The sequence below is a fragment of the Alexandromys fortis genome, unplaced genomic scaffold, assembly GCF_014885135.2.
Source record: "Alexandromys fortis isolate MF-2015 unplaced genomic scaffold, M_Fortis_MF-2015_v1.1 scaffold_26, whole genome shotgun sequence".
Classification (NCBI taxonomy): domain Eukaryota; kingdom Metazoa; phylum Chordata; class Mammalia; order Rodentia; family Cricetidae; genus Alexandromys; species Alexandromys fortis.
The window spans coordinates 4968119-4986810 of record NW_026067894.1 but is presented as its reverse complement, the minus strand read 5'-3'; the positions used below and the strand labels follow the sequence as shown (position 1 = coordinate 4986810).

Sequence of the window (18692 nt, the reverse complement as noted above, 5' to 3'; positions counted from 1 at the left end):
ACTTCATAACTGTAATTTTGCTACTGTTTTGAATCATAATGCAAATATCTGTATTTTTCGATGGTCTTAGGCAACCCCTGTGAAAGGGTCATTTGAACCCCAAAGGGCTGTGGCCCACAGGTTGAGAACTTCTGGGTTCAGAGCGGGCACTAACCTTGCAATGCATCCCAGGTCTGTCCCCAGTACCCACAGCAGTTGGCTCACAAGCATCTGTAGCTCCAGCCAGTCATTAGACCTGTAATCAGGTCACACCTCTTCCCCAAATCAGGGGTTATTCCAGCCCTTCCCTTCCCAGCCCCTCTCACAGGTCAGGTCTGAGCTGGCTGACACAGGAGCATGCCAGCTACACACAGTCCGATTCCTGAAGGGTCGAGACCACAAGAGTAAGAGCCCAGCCATAGGCTTACCTGTTAAGCCCCTCCTGGTAGCCCCACCCACCCAATCCTGTCGGCAAGGTGGAAGGGATTTAAGGTATTCTAGCTTTTCATAGGGTCCCAGCCCCGCCTCACCTGCTGATTGGCAGGCACACTTCTCAGGAGCCTTGCTTCTCTTTCACCTCTTCCCCCTCAGGCTCTACAGGGATCTGATGTCCCTGGCCTCTACAGACAACTACCAAGTATATGTGCATGCCCACACTTGGACACAAACACAGACACACATACATGTAATTAAAAACAAAGAAAACTCGTTTAGAAAAGCCTAGGACATCCCTCTCCTGACAAGAGAGATTACATCTAGGAAATTAATTCACCAGAGGATTCAAGGATGCTGTTGTTCCACTCTCTGTAAGGAGTTGGGAGAGGGACACCTGGGGCAGCCACTTGTTTGTTGACAGCTGCTAAGAAGCCCACGCAAGACCTGAACTTGTGTCTGTCTGACTCCAAAGCCTTCACTGCTCAACACCGCTTCTCAAGGTGGGTTCTTCCTGCCGCAGGAAAGTGTGGAATGGCATGGTTTGAGCCTGCTTCTCTTACTAAACCGTGACACCAGGCAGGTCGCTCAACTGCTCTGTCTCATGGGTCCCATTCCTGATGGGGTCCCCCACTGTGCAGCTTGCGTGAAGACCCTAGAGTGGTGAGGGACCATCCTGACTTGCCCAGCCCTGTGTCACATGGGCTCAGTGGCCCAGTTTGTAACCCCAGCGACTGGGGTGGCTGAAGCAGGAGGATTTCCTGGGTGACAGAGTTCGAGGCCAGCCTGGGTAACTTAACAGGCCTACAGGTCGGCTAGATGATCAGAGTGGAAGGCTTCTGGGAGGAGGAACCGCACTGTAGGTGTGCCTCAGAGGGAAGATGCAACTCGACCATAAGATGCCCAGGCTCCCGGGCTGGAACTCTTTCCAGCAGACACTGGAGAGCTCCTGAAGGTTTGGAGCAGAGGTGGGGCATTGGTTTTAATGAACGAGTGAGCGTCCACTAGGCTGGAAAGACACTAAGAGGGGGCATGTAAGGCAGAGAGTGGGATGGGGACCCTTTGGTCTCTGACTGGCAGACTGTGGAGTGACAGTACCAAGACCATTAAGGGGTGCCAGAGACACTGGCGGGGCTCAGATATCCCGGTGCTGCTTCCCACCGTGTGCTGGTTCAGAGAGGACCACAATGGAGCCTCCCGTTCATCTCTGGCTAACTGGAGATTCTTGTAAATGTGTATGCTCGTGTGTACATGTGTGTGTGTGCGTTTTGTGTGAGCGAGCGCGTGCAAACCCAAGGACACCCTTTGGAGTGATTTCTCATTTGAAATAGGCTCTCTCACTGAAACTGGAGCCCACCAATTTCCTAGACTGACTGGCTGGCAAGCCCCAGAGATTCATCCCCCTGTCTCTGCTTTCCCAGTTCTGGGAATACAAGTGTCTGCTGCCGTGCTCAGCACTTTTATGTGGGTGCTAGTGACTGAACTCAGGCCCTCACGCCTGTAAGGTAAGGACCTCACTGACGGAGTCACCTCCCTAGCCTGTGAAAATTCATCCCTTCATTCTTTGGCTAGTACTCCTCAGCCCTCCTATGAGCCAGGTCCTGGGATTAAGACTCAAATTAGGCCGCTGTCCTTTGGTCTTGAAGGTTTATTTACCCATTCATTCTGTAACATTTACAGGGCTCTGGCCTGTGCTTCGGGTAGGCCAGGGGTGACGTCAGGGGTACAGGGAAGATTGTTGGTAGGGAGGCAGGAGATGGTCATGAATAGGTATGGTTTGACCCTGTGATCATGTATCCATGTCAGGGAAAAGCAGAAAGCCAGTGAAGATACTGTTGGTTCCCTCCACGCCCAGCAGGGAGTTCTTGTCTGTGGCCTGCAGGTGAACAATCTCATCTTGCTCCAGCTTCAAGACCACACCGCCTGTGGAAACCTGAAAGGTGTTCTGGGCATAGTCACAGAAGGTGAGGACCTTCTGCATGTGATCCCGATCCCGGCCACGCACGAGGTTCACGCACAGGTTCCCTCGGGAACTGGCGTGGTAGGTGAAATAGTAGAGGCCAGGCACTTTGCAGGTGAACTTGCCGTTGCGTGGCTCAAAATTTTCATTCACGTTGGTGATCACCTTGTCAAAGCGGATGGCCTGGTCCCGTCGCAGGGGGGTGTTGATGGTCCTCAGAGCAGAGAAGGCTACTTTCTGGGTAGCCTTGTAGTCTCCCGAGTCACCTTTGGGACCAACGGGTCCGGGGGGGCCTGGAACACCTTTAGGGCCAGCAGGGCCCTTGGGACCAACTTTGCCTGGAATCCCAGGGATCCCTGGCTCCCCTTTCTCTCCAAATTCACCATGGTCTCCAGCCAGTCCAGGAAACCCTGGAGAAACAGAATCAAGAGAAAAGAGGAAACTAGAAGTCACTGTGGAAAAAAAAAAAAAAAAAGGAAGAGATTGGGCCAGGACCTTGGGTGGTTCCTTGCACTTCTCTGGGTTTCACTTACTAACTATAAAATATTGGGATTGCCAGAGAGAGCCTCCTAGTCTTCCTCTACTCCAGAGCTTTAACTCCCGGTTGTGTTTGACAGTCACGGGAAACTGATGCCCAGGGGTTGAGTGAGTGGCACCTCCATGGAGAAGATGTGAGCCCTATTCTTGTCCTTAGTAAACACACCCTTGCCAAGCTTAAGCCTAAAGCAGGGGCAATGAATTCACAGCACACATGCTATCTTTTCTCTTTCTTAGCCCATGGCAGACATCCTTAATCGATCACAGAACGCCTCTGCCTACACCTAGTTGTGGATGGTAGAATTTCTCTCACATCATCACTTTACGCAGCCATGGTCCCACCACCACAAGACAGAAGGAATGTTCCAATAGAAAATCAGCCCAGTGCTTTAAGTATACGCTCTAGAGACACAGATGTGTCCCATGCAATGCCTGCCATCTTCAGCTGCGTCACCTAGACACAATGAGACACAGTCTCTGAAGCTCAACTTCCTCATCTGTGAAATAGGAATGGTTGTCTTTTGAGGAACTGTGAGGATGTATTTGGCTTCTGAGAGAAGAGGGCTGCCACAGAGGGGGTCTCATGGCTCATGGATTAAATGAAGCTGCATTTACAGAGGAAGTTTCATAGCAAGGAGCCTCTGCAGCCCACATCTGCCCTGACTTACAGATGAGGGCAGCTGCTTACCCCGGGGTCAGGGCGAGTGCAGGACTGAGGCACTGCTGGTGTTGTCCTAGCATGGAGGAGGAGCCATTGTTTGGTCTGAACCTTACTACTGCCTGGGCTGCCTTCCCACACAATTCCTCTGTCTGCAAAAGGGCAAACAGAAGCCCTTCCTGGAAAGGAACTGGAGTCTCAGATTCTCTTGCAATCTCTAAGGTGACTCAGGAGGTAGAAGATGGGGCCATGGCCAGCAACGTTAGTGTGTTCCCAAAGTATACAGTACCTTTTTCCCCTTTTATCCCCAAAGTGCCAGGCTGACCATCAGAGCCAGGAACCCCAGGGATGCCGGGGATGCCAGGGATGGCTGGGGGCCCATTGCAGCTGCTTTGGGCCCAGGAGATATGGAGTAAACCCAGGAGCAGCAGTAACAGTGGTGTTGAGACCTTGTGCCACCACGTCTTCATCGGTTCAGCCTCGGGGGCCTCCTACAGGGTGAGACCATGTGGAAAGTTACTGCCACGGTAGCTTCTATCATTCATTAACCCATCCCTTCATGTATGCATCTACCCATACATCTACCCATTCGTCCTTCTCCCCATCTTTCCAACTATTTCTCCATCATTTCAAACAACCATCCATCCACCTCTTCATCTGTTCATCCAGCAATCCGCCTGTCCATCCACCCATGTCTCTGACCATTCATTTATCCATCATCAATCCATTCATCCAATAACCTTGTTTCTGTCAATCCACCCACCCCTCCAATTACCCATCAATCCATCTCTCCAATCACTCATCTAGTCTCCATCCACCCACCTATTCATCTATCGTCTACTGATCTCTCCAGTCATCTATCTGCAGTCATACCTATCTCCAACAATCTGTTCATTCATTCATTCATTTATCACCTGTCTCCTCATTCATTTATTTGCCATTCAGTCATTCACCTGCCCACTTCTTCATTTGTTCATCCACGCACTCATGCATCCACGTATGCATGCATGCATGTATGCATCCAATTGTCCATCATCCAGCCATGCATTTGTCTGCCCATCTGTCCATCCATCTAATCATCCATCCATTCATTCCATCATCCACCCATGCATTCACTTATGCATCCATGCACCCACACCTTCACGTATGTGTCCACGCATGCATCCATGTTTACAGATTGCCTTTCATACACCAGACCTTGAGGGTCCCATGACGACAAAGCAGAGATGGCCTCTGCCCCCAAAGTCCTTTGTTACTAAGGAAACACTCAACAAGTACAAAGATAAACCAAGATGGACACGGACGGATGGATGTTCTGGAAGATAGACCTTGGTGCCCTGAGGGAGGAGGGTGGGCTGGGTTAGAGGGGGCTAATCTCCTGTCTTCTCCACAGGGGACTGTAAAGCTTTGCTGAGATCTGAAGGCTCAGAAGGGACTGGAGCAGGAAGGTTCCAGAAATGTATCTTTTTTTTTATTTTTTTTTTTTTTTTCTTATTTCTTTTTTTTTTTTCTTTTTTTTTTTTTTTTATTTTTTTTTTTTTTTTTATTTTTTTTTTTATTTTTTTTTTTTGGTTTTTTTAGGTTTTTGTCTTTTTTATTTTTTTGTTTTTTCTTTTATATTCTTTTTTTTTTTTTCTTTTTTATTTTTTTTTATTTTTATTGTTGTTTTTTTTTTTTTTTTTCTTATCTTATTATAATTATTTTTTTTTTTTATTTTTTTTTTTTTTTTTATTTTTTTTTTTTTTTTTTTTATTCAGTGTTTTTTTTTGTTCAGGTGTTCACAGCTGGAAGTGAGGCCTTTTGTTGGCAAGTTAATCCACCTCCCTCTGCCCTGCCCTGGCGTGCTCACCTGTATACGGAGTCCTGATGTCCTGTGATAGATACTCCAGGTCAGACAGCCGTGGGTTCTCAGAGCCCAGAGCCTGGCGCTGTCTACAGAAAGCGGAAGTATGGGTCCCTAGAAGCTGGAAGGGCCTTCCCTTGGTGTCCCCTCCCAAGGCCCCACAGACTGACCCCCCACTTTCTCACCCTTCTGTCCCCCCATCCTGCTACTCTCAGGCAGTTTCAGGTCCTGTTTCTGCTCCTGGGGAGGGAATTACTGGAAAGGGTGGCTGTGGCCAGCACGGGTTTCGTCAACTCAGCACCCGGGCGGGTGGGGGGGTGAGAGGATAGCCTGTCCTTGGGGACTGTCCCCAGCAGGCTGCTGGCTTGCCAGAGCTTTGTGAGCACATGACTTCCGTGGGGACTAGTGGTCCTCCGTGGATGCTCATCTAATGCCTGTTCCCCGGGCTTCACAGCCAGAGACCCTGATCCCTTGCGCAGCTCCGCCACTTGCCAGCTAAATTCTCTCAATACAGGGAAGCCAGGGGGAGCCCCAGTTTTCCCCACTATGTGATGGAGCCATGGCTATATATATTCTGGCTCACACAAGCCTCCAGGAAGACAGAGAAGCAGGATTGGAGAAGAGACAGAGCAAGCTAGTGCACCCAACCCATGAATTGTGAATGTCCCTTCATGTCCTCGGCGTTCCCTTTCTGGCCTTATCTCTTTCTCTGCCTCCCGCTCTCCACCTCTACCCTCTTCTCTGTCTTCAGAAAATAATCTAATAATGAATTTTAAATGTATTCATTACTTATTCATTCCCCTCCTTCCACTCCCAACAGGGGCTCGGAGCCCTTGACAATAATAGCCACAGGCAGGGGACTGTTGCATGGGGATCTACAGAGGACATCAAGAAAGAACTGCAGAGGAGCTTGGAGGTCACCGTGACCACCCTGTTCCTCCTGTTACAGCCAGGGAAACTGAGGCTCAGAGGCAGGATCAACAGGTCTTTTGCGCTACAGCTACAGTTACTGTGAGCTATAACCTGGGGAGAGGACCCCAAGTAGGAACAATGAGTCCTTTTCTATAGCTGGGATTGGACACTGAGTGTTTCTGTGGTAAATGCCACTGAAAAATCAGAGCTTCTCAGAACCCATCTCTCAGGGCAGGACTTGAAGCCAGAGAGCTCTGGGGCCAGGGTCTAGTTGTGCTGCTGTGGCCCATCTATGGCCAGGGATCACACTGCTCCAGGGTGGATACCCAGCGTGTGCAGGCGCTGGGCTCCCCTGGAAGCTCGTAGAGGGATTAGTATTCTGCTTGGGGTGTTACCTGTGGATGGAAACGAGGCCTTAACTACAGGGAGAAGAGGGAAAGAGGAGGTAAATTCAATGAAACCAGATCTCTAGGCTCAGCCAGGTTCACAAGAGAAGAGAGAGCTGAGGGCTGCGTGTTCGGGAGACCCTTGTTATCTATATAGTTCTCAGAGAAGGTCTTACTGTGTAGCCTAGGTTAGCCTCAGACTCCTGTGTCTCTGTCTCCTGCATACTGGGGTTACAGGTGTGCACCAGGACACTCAGCCTCAGGTCCTCCTGAGGGTCTCATGGCCACCTACACTGAGTCACTGGTGCCTGAGGAAGTACCAGTAGAAAAAGTTCAGCCTGAACTTGAACCTGGAGAAGCAGCAGGGTGAAGAACAGGAAACAGATGTGGTGGGGGATTTGTGACAGCCATCTCAAGTTTGAACTCCAACTCTCCAATCATGGGGCCTTAAGCCCGTTACGGACTGGGGTTCCCTCAGCTCTTCATCGGAGATGGGGAAGCCTGCCCATCTCCTGGAGCTGTTGGTGAGACAAGGCAGGAACCTTAAAAGTCCAGGGCCAAAGTGCCCTCAGACACAGTATTATCTGTATTTAGAGGAGCCAAGCTTGGAGCAGGCAGGGTCTATACCTGGGGCTCAGGAGCGGAGGATCCCTGAGGCTTGGTGCCTGAGTGAGAGGTAGTGTCTCTTCCTCCACTTCCTGATAGAGGAAGTGTGGAGAAAAATGAGAGAAACCCCAGTTGCCCAAAGAAGTCCCCTGAAATAAGGGCCTCTTTCTACTTCCTGCCTTGTCCCATCCCTCAGAACCCACCTGCTCCACATGGCCAACAGGTTGGCGTATTCTAAGGTCTGCTCATCTTGATGTAGCAAGGACCAGGGAACAATTATGGAGGAGAAGGAGTGGGGGACAACAAACCTTGTTGTTCGTTTCCCAAGTACAGGCACTGGCTCTCACTCTACGGCTGACAAAAGCACAGCATTGATTTTTGTTTTTAAACCAAAGAAAAATGAGAAGAAAGATTTATCACACGGGGCATCGCTGGGTGAACTGCTAAGTGGTTGATGGAGGGACAGCTGCGGATGCTGTGGCCAGTGACCCTGGCTGGCCCTGCCGAGTGCCCAGATGCTGTGAGCCAAACGGTTTCCTCAGCCTGGCCTTCTGCTCTGTGTGCGTGCGTGCATGCATGCATGCATGCATGCATGTGTGTGTGAGAGCGCGCGCGCGCGTGCGAGCGCATGTGTCTGTTCCCTTGCATGTGCATATGCATGCATCTTTATTTCCCTCTGTGGCATTTTATCCATTTCATGAACTTCTACTGCATGCCAGGTGGGCGTCACAGGATTCCTACAGAGGGCTGCTTACAGTTCTGTGGGGAACACTGAACTGTGGACAGGTGACAAGGGCTGTTCTGGGGGCCATGGGACCATGTGTACCAGATTTACCTGCAGCCCACCTACTGCTGCCTTCAAACAAGAATCTAGTTTCGTTTTAAATGTCTTTAGGCTGGTATTATATACTACCAGTCTTGGGAAACTGGGCTCTAAAGAGTCCTGAATTTGAAGTCCAATGAAAAGCGCTGTAGGGACTCGTGGGGAAGTCAGGGCAGGCCTCATGGAGGAGGTGATCTTGGTTGAAGGACATTGCCTGAAGGTGTATGGATAGCTTCCATAGAGTGAAGGGACAGCCAAGGTGGAGGCATGGGTGTGTGACGTGACCCCTTGCAGGACGAAAGGGCCAAACTGGACACGGAACAATCATTCGCCTGGGTTGAGGATGACTTATTTTATTGTTGATTGGTGCCAAGGATGCAGGCTAAGCTGCGTCCTCGTGAGCCTCCTGTGTCAGGCTGAGAGCCCAGCTGACTGGGACTGCTTCTCGGGGGGGGGGGGGGGGGGGGCTCCCTCATACCTTTCTGCCCCAGACAGTTGCTCGTTGTGAGTTATTTTAAGTGGTGTGTGTGTCGGGGGGTTAGGTACATTATTGAATACAGGTGCCCGTGGAGTGCTTAAGAGGACATCAGACCCTTTGGAGTCCCAAGCAGTTGTGAGCTGCCTGATGGGAATGCTGGCAGCCAAACTCTTGCCCTCTGCACAGATAGCAAGCGCTCTTAGCCACTGAGCCATCTCCTCTAGCCTGACGATTGCACTTTGCATTTTCTGAACTCAGGTACCCCCCAGGGGCCTCCCTGGTCCTCTGAAGACTGCGGTGGCCAGCCCCTGACATCAGAAATTTTATAGATCAAACGTGGCAGCTTAAGGGCAGCGATGTTTTAGAGAGCTTCCTGGGGCTCCTAGAATCTGTGTGCCAGCCGTCAGGGTGTGCTCCTCTCTGCTATCCATGTGTCCGTGTTCATCTCAAAGCGGGAGTGGGAATATTAGGCACTGAGAAGAACTTGCACTCTAGCTACTATGGGTTTCTATGGGCTCATTCATTTGTTCGTTTTTTTAGTCGTTAATCTGCCTACTTCAGCATTCATTACTTCACCCCAAATCATCCCTTCACTCAGCACGAACTCACAGATGCCAAATTGTACAACCCAAGTTCAAGGCCTTCCAGTGAGAAATCCGGGCCACACATATTTAGTGACCTTTTTATTTATGTATCTCCCCACCTGAAAACAAACAAGCAGTCTCAAGGTGTTGGCAAACTGCCACAGGAATGGTATCAGTAGGTGGTTCCTGAAGAAGCTGGGTCAGGACCCAGGCAGACCTCCCGGAGGAAGAGGTCAGCAGTGTGGAAGGGTCTGAGTGAGGATGGAGGAAGCCGAGGAAGTGAGGTGGGGGGCTGGGGGCTGGAGCCCGCCTGCCACTCTAGTCGGGAAAGAGCAGGAAGCCCGAGAAGACGCTGTCCGAGCCCTCAGTGCCCACCATGCCGTTGTAGTCGTTGACTTCCAGCCATACCTCATCGCCCCTCTGCTGCCGCAGCAGAACTCCTCCCGAGGTGACCTGCTTGCTATTGACCATGTGGTCGCAGAAGCTGGTCACCTTGGCATGGTTGTGTAACAGCTGCACGCACAGGTTGGCCGTCAGTGACGCGTGGTAGACAAAGTAGTAGAGGCCTGGCACTTTGCAGGTGAACTTCCCTGTGCTGGTGTCATAGTCCCCCTGGGGGTTGGTGATGACAGAGTTGAACTTGACCAGGCTGTTGGCCGCTGGGTACTGGGAGGTCTGCCGGGTAACGGTGAACACCGACTGGTGCTTCTGCTTGTATCGGCCCTCCTCACCTGGCTCCCCACGAGGTCCCATGGGGCCTGGATCCCCTGGCAACCCGAAGGTCCCCATGGGGCCATTTTTCCCACGATGGCCAGGCAAGCCAGGCTCGCCCTTCTGACCCTTGGGTCCTCGTGCCCCGGGGATGGCTGGGATCCCTGGAAAGAGAGCAGACAGGAGAGGATAGGGGGCAGGAAAGGGGACCCCAAGTGGGTTTGGCAGTGACCTCTAGCCTATATTTCCCAGATGGCTCTGGCTAGAGAAAGGGGGCAGGGTGTGTATGTGTGTGTGTGTGTGTGTGTCTCCTTTAGTCCTGCCTTTGGTCCATCCCTGTCTCACTTTCCAAATCTGTGGTGGAGGGAGAGGGGCCCTAGAGGCAGTGAAGGACAGTGGAACAAGAGCCACTGTGTGACTTTGAGTCAGTTGCTTGATCTCTCTGGACCCCAGTTTTGACATTTGCAAAGTAGAAGCAAATCATGCATCTAAAGGATTTGGGCCTCGGTTTCCCCATTTGTAAAGCATGGCTGAGACGGTCATCTGCTCTGGGAGGTGAACGTGCACCGTGCTCAGAGAACACCAGAGCTGAGCCTGGTACCACAGGGATCACAGAACTGTCCCTGGCCAGCCTATGAGCAGGGTTTTCTAAAGTGCAGCCCTGGGGGGGGCCTCATGGGCTCCCCTGAAGTGAGTAATTCCTTCCAGAGTCGCAAGATTCCATTCTGCGGCTCAGAGGAAAGAGGGCCACATTCCTCTGTCCTTGTGAGTTCTGTTCAGTCCCACCCAGCCTCCCTCGTGCCCGTGCCCGCATGCCACTGATCCCCCAGAGAAGCACGTTCACTCGGAGGAGGGATCACCATACCTGCGCTCCCCTCCTCCCTAAGCCTAGCTGTCCACTCCTTTCCACGGCCCTTCCCTCACACCAGGACACCCATTGGAACATTCTGGGTGACGTTCTGGCCACCTGCCCCTCCCTTGCTTCTTGATTGATAGAGACCATCAAACCTGCCAGGTGCTTAATTTTGCCACATATGCAAACTTATTCAAAGCTGTGACACCCTGAGGAGCAGGGACTACAGCGCCTGTGTCGCAGATGTGGAAACGGAGGCACTGCGTGGTTAAGATACCTGTGCAAGCTGGCACAGGAGGTGGTGGGTGTGGCTTTGACCCTGCAGTTAGTACACCCAGAACGACCAGGGTGGGGCACCTTTCCTAGGTGTCCACCTGCATAGTTAGTAGGCTGTTGCCTGCTCATAGGGACAGGGGTTCTCCTTAACTCACTTAATGAGGTCAACAAGCTACAAGGTCACCAGAGTCAGCTGGAGGCTGAAGCCTGGACTCTGAGGACGCAGGAACCAGCCTTGCCGAAAGAGAGGCCCACAGACTCACCTGGCTCACCCTTCGGCCCCTGGAGTCCATCATGCCCATCCTTCCCAGGAGTCCCCGGCAGGCCTGGTATCCCTGGGATTCCATAGCAGCTGGTGCTGGCCTGGCTCCTGAGTGGCAGAGCCAGCAGAAGCAGCAACAGGTAGAGTCCATGTTGGGGCTGGCAGCTGGGTCCTACATCCATCCTGAGGAGGGGCTGCAGGGTGGGGTAGGGAGGGGTGGTACTGAGCTCCCTACTTGCCCTTTTTCCCCCCTCACTGCCCTTCCCCCCTTCCAAAGCCCTTCACCCTGGGGAGCCCACATCCATCCACAGATGAGGGTTTGGTGGATTATGGATAGATGGGGATAGTCGGGTCTCTTCCAAGGCCCAGGACTGGGCTCAGCAAACAGAGCTAGTCCTTGTCCTATGGTTTAGGAAGGGAGATGGATGTGGGTGGGGGGTGGGGGGCTGCATCTCACTCCCACCAGGGCAGGGTCCCAATCTCACCTGAGGGTGTAGGGGACTTCAGGCCTAATCAAAGAGATGTGCTTTTCTCCCAGGCAGGAGGACAGAATGGACAAAGAACTGCCCTGGGTAGGCTCTGGTGCCCCTCCCCCCACACCACCCTAATCCCACATCCTCTTTCCAGCAATTTCTCCTGACTTGACACTTTCTTTTAGGTTCTGAGCCAGGCTGACCACAGTGACACCTCTGTCCGCCCCTTCCTTCCCTGGCCATAGGTCATGTGTGATGAAATGGGGAAGTATCTGCTGTCCCCTCATCCTGGGAACATGAGGGTGCATGTGCGTGTGTGTGTGTGTGTGTGTGTGTGTGTGTGTGTGTGTGCAAGTGTATGTGTGTTGCATGTGTACGTGCATAGACCTGAGCCCAGGGCACAGCTGCCCCCAGGGGCAGGGTGGCCATTGAATTTGTAGCCCCTCTACGGCATTAGCCATGCCTGAGTCCCCATGTCCTTCCATCTCCCTGAGGGGAAGTTATAGTCCCTCTTCCAGAAGAGGAGACTGAGGCCTGCCCTAAGTCACACACTGGATGGTTGTCAGGGTGACCCCTGTGCTCATCAAGTCCCCCAAAACAAGCCTCACATGCAGCTGTCAAGTGGCGGGCTTGTTCTAGAAAGATCCACACACCCATTCCATTGTCAGGCTCGGGGAAGAACACCAGGGTGAGCTTGCTTTGCCTCAGTGCATCGGCTGGTCTGGCTAGAGAGCCGGAGCCTCAGCTTTTCCTTGCTGGTGACGCCCTGATCTGTAGACACATCGCTGCTCTACAGGCCCATTTCCCCATTGGGTGTGGGGAGCCTGGGCATGACTGGCACCAGCTGTCTCTTTCCTGATCTCCCACCACCTTGATGCGCATCCCCAGCCCCATCATCCTGGCCCCCACCTTGGCTCTGGTCGTAGGGCTTGTGGTGGTCAGGCCAGAAGTCCCCTTGTCTCTTTCCTCAAGTGGGACTTTTAGGATAAAAGGAAGTTTGGGGTGGCAGAGCATCCCAGCCTTGCCCCTTTTATTACCTGGGCTTGGGTAGGGTTCCTTGTAGGGCACCATGCATGTGCTACACCCTGGCCCACGCTAGCAGTCCAGGCTGCCTAGCTAAGTGGTTCTAGGGGTCTTGTTTTTCCAGTCATTCTGAAGATTCCTCCCCGTATAGCCCAGGATATGCCATGAGGCCAGGGTGAGAACCCACTGGCATCCCAGGGCTGGGGGAACATAGTATGTTCTGCATTGTGGGAATGCCTTAATGGAATCTCCTCTTTTCTGTCTTGGTTGCCTCTGGGCCATGTTTATCTCATCCAGCAGGTGGCAATCTCGGTCTGTGCTCAGCCCTCTCTGCCCCGCCCCCCTTTCTGCCTGGCACAGCTTCCAGTCTCAGAGGAACTGAGATTTGCAGGTGACAGGATGAGACAGGCTGGAATGCAGGCTCAGGAGGGGTTCAACACTCCTCCCTACTGGTTCATACATTGCCCTTCCTTTCAGGACCCCACAAAGTGAAGGGAGCCCTCCACTTTGGGGCCAGACAGCCTGGTTTAGATCCTCCATTTTCCAGCAAGGTGGTTTGACTCCTGCTTCCTTTCACGGAGCCCCAGTGCCCACAACTGTTTGCATCCCATGTCTTTGTGAAGCCAGCACATGGGGTCCCCAAAGCCAATGTCTTTCCCAGCTTGTGGAGGTGTGCATTTAGGGGTCAGGGAGAGCTAGGGACAGAGTGGATGGAGGAAAAGTCAAGGAGCTCTGAGGGTCATGTGGTGGCCTGGAGCTGAGAGGGCCCACTCTCCCTGGAGTGTACCACTTCTTTCCGTCCTCAGAGGCTAGTTTGCATGTCCCTGCATGCAAACGGGACATGGTTTGCATGCCGAAAGGGACATGCAGGATGTGTTGGGGATAGCTCTGAGACCAGGGGCACCAGCCAATGAACAGGAGGGATCATCATCCCTGACTCTGAAGTGTGAGCACACGGGGTAGGGGTTAGTGTGGGAGGAAACACAGGCTTTCTTATTGCTGTGCATGTGCGAACATGCACATCTATCACAGGTGTGCAGGAGTGTGTGCACGTGCATATGTGTATGTGTATTTGGAGAAATAACGTGTGTGTGCACGTGCAAGTGCACATGCACGCGTGTGTGCTTGGAGAAGTAACTAGTGTGTACCTCTAAGGTATACCTAGTGTGCTAGGAGGAAGTCTATGGGTTCACGTTTTGGTGAGGAGTGGGTGAGTCTCAGCCCAGGAATGTGGGACAGTGTAAGTCTTGAGGGCAGCGTGTGATTGCTGTGAAACTGTGTGTGTAAGGCTCCGTGTGCGATTGTGTATGAGACCATGATTGTGGGAATACACTTGAACATGCAGCTTCCTCATCCGCTCCCCCTCCCCCTCCAGGCTGCAAAGCTGTCAGGATAGTCTGCTTGGAAACTCCTCAGGAAACCCAGCTCTGGGAGACTGCTGGGTGTCCCTGAGCCCCTCGTTTGCCCTCTCTGAGCTGGGCTGCAGAAGCCCTGGTGGGATTGATCCAGCATAGCTGGGAAGACTGGGAGGGGGTTGGTCAGCCAGCCCGACATCAGCCCAGCTCCTCCCCTGAGGTGATGGCCTGAGGCTTGATGGCCCCTGCTCCAGCCTCAGTGCCATCATCTTGGACACACGGTAAGAACACCCACCTTGGCACTTGGCTAGCAGGATGGAACAACACAGAACAGCAATAGGCCCTGCCTGCAGTTTTCACACACTCGTCCACAGCAGCACCACCCCCGACCCTGCATCAGAGCTTCCATTACCAGCATCATTTAGCAGATCTGGAAACTGAGGCCACTCCGTGTGATCTGGCAGCTAGCAGGGGGTGACATCTAGATTGGAGCCAGGCTGATATCCCCTTGCCCGCTTGCCCCCTGCCCACCTTTGTGTACAGTGCTAACACTGGAGTCTCACAAGCAGTTGGCAATGGCCGGTTTTATGCCTCCTTCCTACCCAGTGCCCAGAACAACCACTACACCTCAAGCCACAGATACAGATGGGGTCATTTATTTCAGAAAATGCTTGAAGAAACCCCTGGGCCGTGTGCAGAGAAGCACCAGTCCTCAGGGTCCTCCAAGCCAGCCCTGCCCCCGGGCAGCTGAATCACGGGCTCTAGTTCCTTCCCTGAGCAGAGAGAAGGGGTCCAGGGCAGGGTCCCCTAACAGGGAGTGGAGGAATGTGGGGTGGCTCCCCAGCTCAGGCCGAGGGGAAAATGAGAAACCCACTGAAGATGCTGTCGACTTCAGGACCTTGGTAAATGCGACCCTTTGCGTCCTTCTCGATCCACACTTGGTCCCCCCTCTGCAGCTGGAGCACAGTGCCCCCTGAGATCACCTGGAAGAGCCCCTTGCTGTTGGCATCACAGAAACCCAGGGAACTCCTGGCTTGGCCCTGGTAGGAGGACTTGATAAACAGACAGAGATCCCACTTGGAGGTCACTTGGAAGGTGAAGTAATAGAAACCAGGCACCGCACAGATGAAGCGGCCCGTGTTGCTCTGGTATGGGCCCTCCTCGTTGGTGATGACCTGGTCGAAGATAACCGCATTGCCAACTGTCGGTGGGTTTTTCCGAATGGCTGAGAAAGCTGGCCTGGGCTGGTCCCTGATATTGCCTGGGTTGCCTTTGACGCCCTTCGGTCCTGCGGGGCCACTGCTCCCCGGGGGCCCAGTGGGCCCTGGGAACCCCATGTTGCCTGGTTTTCCGGGGAGTCCATCCTCCCCCTGGTCTCCTTTAAGGCCTCGGATGCCCGTCCGGATGCCAGGAGCTCCTGTGCGGAAAGAGCAGATTGGTGGATGAGGGCATCATGGGTATGGAGTCCAGAGCTGCCAGTCCTCACAGAAAAAGACTTTGCTTTAAAGAGACCAAGTCAGACTGGTCTGACTGGCTGTGTGGCGCTGGGCAAGCATCCCAACCTCTCTGAGCCTCTGCTTCAGCCACAGAAACAGAGCGAAGCAAAGGCAGTCCTGTGACAGACCCCGAATTCTAGGAAATGTGGGGCTCTCTGGCTGCTCAGCTGAGTTCTGCCCATGGCTGTGTCACCTCACATGTCTCCAGGTCACTAACTCCTTTCTCGGATTTGGGACCTTAGACGGGGCAGGATGTGTGTGTGTGTGTGTGTGTGTGTGTGTGCGCTTGTGTGTCAAATTGTCAGTGTTGGTGAGGGTCCCTTTCAGCCTCCTGAAGACCCAGAGGCTGAGGATGACAGGGGACTTTCCTTCCTGCTCTGGGCTCTGGTCATAACCCCCTCCCTTCCAGTCCCCCTGAAGGTGACATGTTCTGACAGGGTAGCATGGTCAGGGGGGTAGGGACAGAGTAGGGGGCTGGAAGGAAATGCGAAGGGCGGTTGTTATTGGCTGATTTTTCTTACATGGTTTTTGGTTTCTTTTTTTGTTTATTTGCTTGTTTGAGACAGAGTTTCTCTGTGTAGCCCTGGCTGTCCTGAGACTCACTTTGTAGACCAGACTGACTTTGAACTCACAGAGATTCATCTGCCTCTGCCTCCGGAGTGCTGGGATTAAAAGTGTGCACTAGGGCTGGAGAGATGGCTCAGCGGTTAAGAGCATTGCCTGCTCCTCCAAAGGTCCTGAGTTCGATTCCCAGCAACCACATGGTGGCTCACAACCATCTATAATGAGGTCTGGTGCCCTTTTCTGGCCTTCAGACATACACACAGAAAGAATATTGTATACATAATAAATAAATAAATAAATAAATAAATAAATAAATAAATAAATAAATAAAAAGTGTGCACTACCACCACCCAGCCTAATTTTTTGTTTGCTTGCTTTTGGGTTTTTATTTTCGTTTTTGTCTCTTTTACAGGCCAGGCAGGGCTCATTGCTATGGGTGGACTTCCCTAAACCCCAGGCAGGGTTCTGCCTCCATTTTACAGAGGAGAGGATCTGTAACTTGTTTGAAGTCAACCAACAAGGCAATGGCTTCTGACTCCAGATTCTAGGCTCTGTTATTTAGACCTTTGGCATCCATCCTCCATGTAGCTTATTCTGCAGAGGAGGAAATGGGAGGATCATGGAGGAGCTAGAAGGGTCACAGGGAGGCGGCTGGGCCCACAGTTCCCGGGAGAACTACACACTGTGATGGCTTCCTGGAACCCAGACACACCACTGCTTCTCAGGACCATCCCTAGGCCGTTCCTTTGAGGATGGCAGGATGGGGCCCAGGAGAGAATGCTTACCTGGTTCCCCTCTCTCTCCTTTGAGACCCGGCCTCCCTGGACGGCCAGGATTTCCTGCAGCCCCATCCTTCCCATTGGGTGCTCGGCAGACATCCTGGGTCACTGTGGATACCAGGGTCACGGCCAGCACACAGGCTACCAGCCATCCCTGAGAGGCCTCCATGACGTCCCTGTAGAGACACACAGGAATCCTGGGCAGGAGGACAACCAGAATCACACATCTGTCCCACAGTGAATCCCACAGGCAAGGTTCCGGGACCCTGTCTGGAGCCTTTGTGTCCTCCCATGATTTACACATGTCCTCAGCACCCGTAATCAGTCATAAGTCCCTAACCCTAGCCCTAATAATAACCTTGACCCTAGCCCCTAGCCCTAACCATAACCCCAACCTTTGCTCTGACCTTAAGCCTAATACCCAGTCCCTACCCTAAATCCTAATCCAAGCCTATAGGTGCTAGCTCTAGCTTTAATCCTGACCTTGACTTTAACCCTAACCTTAATCCTATCTCCTCGCTCTAGTCCGGATCCTGACTCTGACCCTGGTCCCTACCCTGATCTTTACCTTAGTCTTGATCCTGACCTTGACCCCGATCCTCACCCCAGCTCCAAACCCCTGCACCTGCTCAGCACATTGATCTGATACCCACATAGACCTCCCCGCTCTGTGGACATGCAGGCTCACATACTCCCACACATGATGGATCTCATTGAACAAATATTTACCAAGCGTCAGCACTGTTTTAATTACAATCTCCGGCCCAGATGGCAAGCTATGCACACTCACAAGCTTTCACAGACATCTGCCGGCTCCCCGGCAGCCTCGGCCCCCTTTCTACATCCATACATGGACTGACTGTCCCTGCAAACCCCTCTGCTGGTCCAGCTGCCGGACTCTGGCTCCCCCACCCGCCTCTTGGCTCTCTGTGGTTTTTGATGGAAGAGAGACAGCACCCATTAACTCTTAGAACTGTGGGTCTGAGTTCTCTCACCTCACCTTCCCCCAAGCTTTGGCCGGAGGATAGGATCCCTCCACCTGTCAGGTCTGGGTTTTAAATCAGTACCCCCCACCCTATACATCCTTCTAACAGAACCAGCTAACAGCAATGTTCTTCCTTCTCTGCCTCAGTTATCCAGACCGGTCCAGCTACCTTGTTATCCAGACCGGTCCAGCTACCTTGTTTTCCCAGCCCCCTCCCCCTACGGCTTGGCCTCACCTGTCTCCGTGGTCGGCTCAAACTGGATGTTCTGGTACTTTGCTGGTGGTGGGACACCCATGAGCAGAGGGTGTCACCAGGGTGCCGCCGAGTTTCACATCCTTTCCCACTTCCCCTTCTTGGAATCTGCCCCCTGAACTTCCCCAGGGCCAGACACCAGGCATGGAAATTTTAAGCAAACCTCAGCAAGACTGGGACACAGGACTTCCTATCCCAGCCCCAGTTACGAGGAGGGGGCTCTGGGAGAGCAGGGTGGAGCTTTAGGATCCAGAGAAGCAAAGAACATCAGGGCAGAGGGAATCTGTCTTTGAATCAGTAACTTGGGGGACTTTTTTCTTGATTAGGGAAGACACAAGAGTTCATGGCCAAGTGCTTGTAAAATTCAGAGAAGGAACAAAGAGGCTGCTGGGAGCAGAGAGGACAGACCACTGTGAGGTAGAGGCACGCAATGGGTTTCAAGCTCACCACTTCCTAGCAGCCAG

The 18692-nt window shown here is 52.7% G+C and overlaps 3 protein-coding genes across 4 annotated transcripts; all 3 read right to left on the bottom strand.

The window, feature by feature from the left end:
- Positions 1-2041: 2041 nt before the first annotated feature.
- C1qb (complement C1q B chain) lies at positions 2042-5583 on the bottom strand. The gene is made up of 3 exons (XM_050156049.1): positions 5416-5583; positions 3856-4057; positions 2042-2781 (listed from the first exon to the last, which is right to left on the bottom strand). Exons 2-3 carry the CDS (start codon positions 4034-4036, stop codon positions 2201-2203), a joined length of 762 nt encoding a protein of 253 aa, XP_050012006.1. The 5' UTR covers positions 4037-4057; positions 5416-5583; the 3' UTR covers positions 2042-2200.
- A 3699-nt stretch (positions 5584-9282) lies between these two features.
- Positions 9283-11940, bottom strand: C1qc (complement C1q C chain). The gene is made up of 3 exons (XM_050155908.1): positions 11786-11940; positions 11302-11494; positions 9283-10073 (listed from the first exon to the last, which is right to left on the bottom strand). Exons 2-3 carry the CDS (start codon positions 11480-11482, stop codon positions 9517-9519), a joined length of 738 nt encoding a protein of 245 aa, XP_050011865.1. The 5' UTR covers positions 11483-11494; positions 11786-11940; the 3' UTR covers positions 9283-9516.
- Positions 11941-14791: 2851 nt separating this feature from the next.
- Positions 14792-18371, bottom strand: C1qa (complement C1q A chain). 2 transcript variants are annotated; one of them, XM_050155986.1, is made up of 3 exons: positions 18211-18371; positions 16997-17166; positions 14792-15568 (listed from the first exon to the last, which is right to left on the bottom strand). In XM_050155986.1, the coding sequence occupies exons 2-3, from the start codon at positions 17157-17159 to the stop codon at positions 14997-14999; spliced, it is 735 nt and encodes a 244-aa protein (XP_050011943.1). In that variant the 5' UTR covers positions 17160-17166; positions 18211-18371; the 3' UTR covers positions 14792-14996. The 2 variants fall into 2 exon arrangements, with proteins under 2 accessions (XP_050011943.1, XP_050011934.1); XM_050155977.1 differs by having other exon boundaries at positions 16997-17187; positions 18211-18356.
- Positions 18372-18692: the final 321 nt, after the last annotated feature.

Bases quoted from the DNA above. Each gene is read 5' to 3' on its own strand.
- C1qa (XM_050155986.1), bottom strand. From the start codon at position 17,159: ATGGAGGCCTCTCAGGGATGGCTGGTAGCCTGTGTGCTGGCCGTGACC. The intron at 15,569-16,996 runs GTAAGCATTCTC...CTTTCCGCACAG, and splicing joins AGGAGAGAGAGGGGAACCAG to GAGCTCCTGGCATCCGGACG.
- C1qb (XM_050156049.1), bottom strand. From the start codon at position 4,036: ATGAAGACGTGGTGGCACAAGGTCTCAACACCACTGTTACTGCTGCTC. The intron at 2,782-3,855 runs GTACTGTATACT...CTGTTTCTCCAG, and splicing joins GGGGATAAAAGGGGAAAAAG to GGTTTCCTGGACTGGCTGGA.
- C1qc (XM_050155908.1), bottom strand. From the start codon at position 11,482: ATGGATGTAGGACCCAGCTGCCAGCCCCAACATGGACTCTACCTGTTG. The intron at 10,074-11,301 runs GTGAGTCTGTGG...CTCTCTTTCCAG, and splicing joins GGGGCCGAAGGGTGAGCCAG to GGATCCCAGCCATCCCCGGG.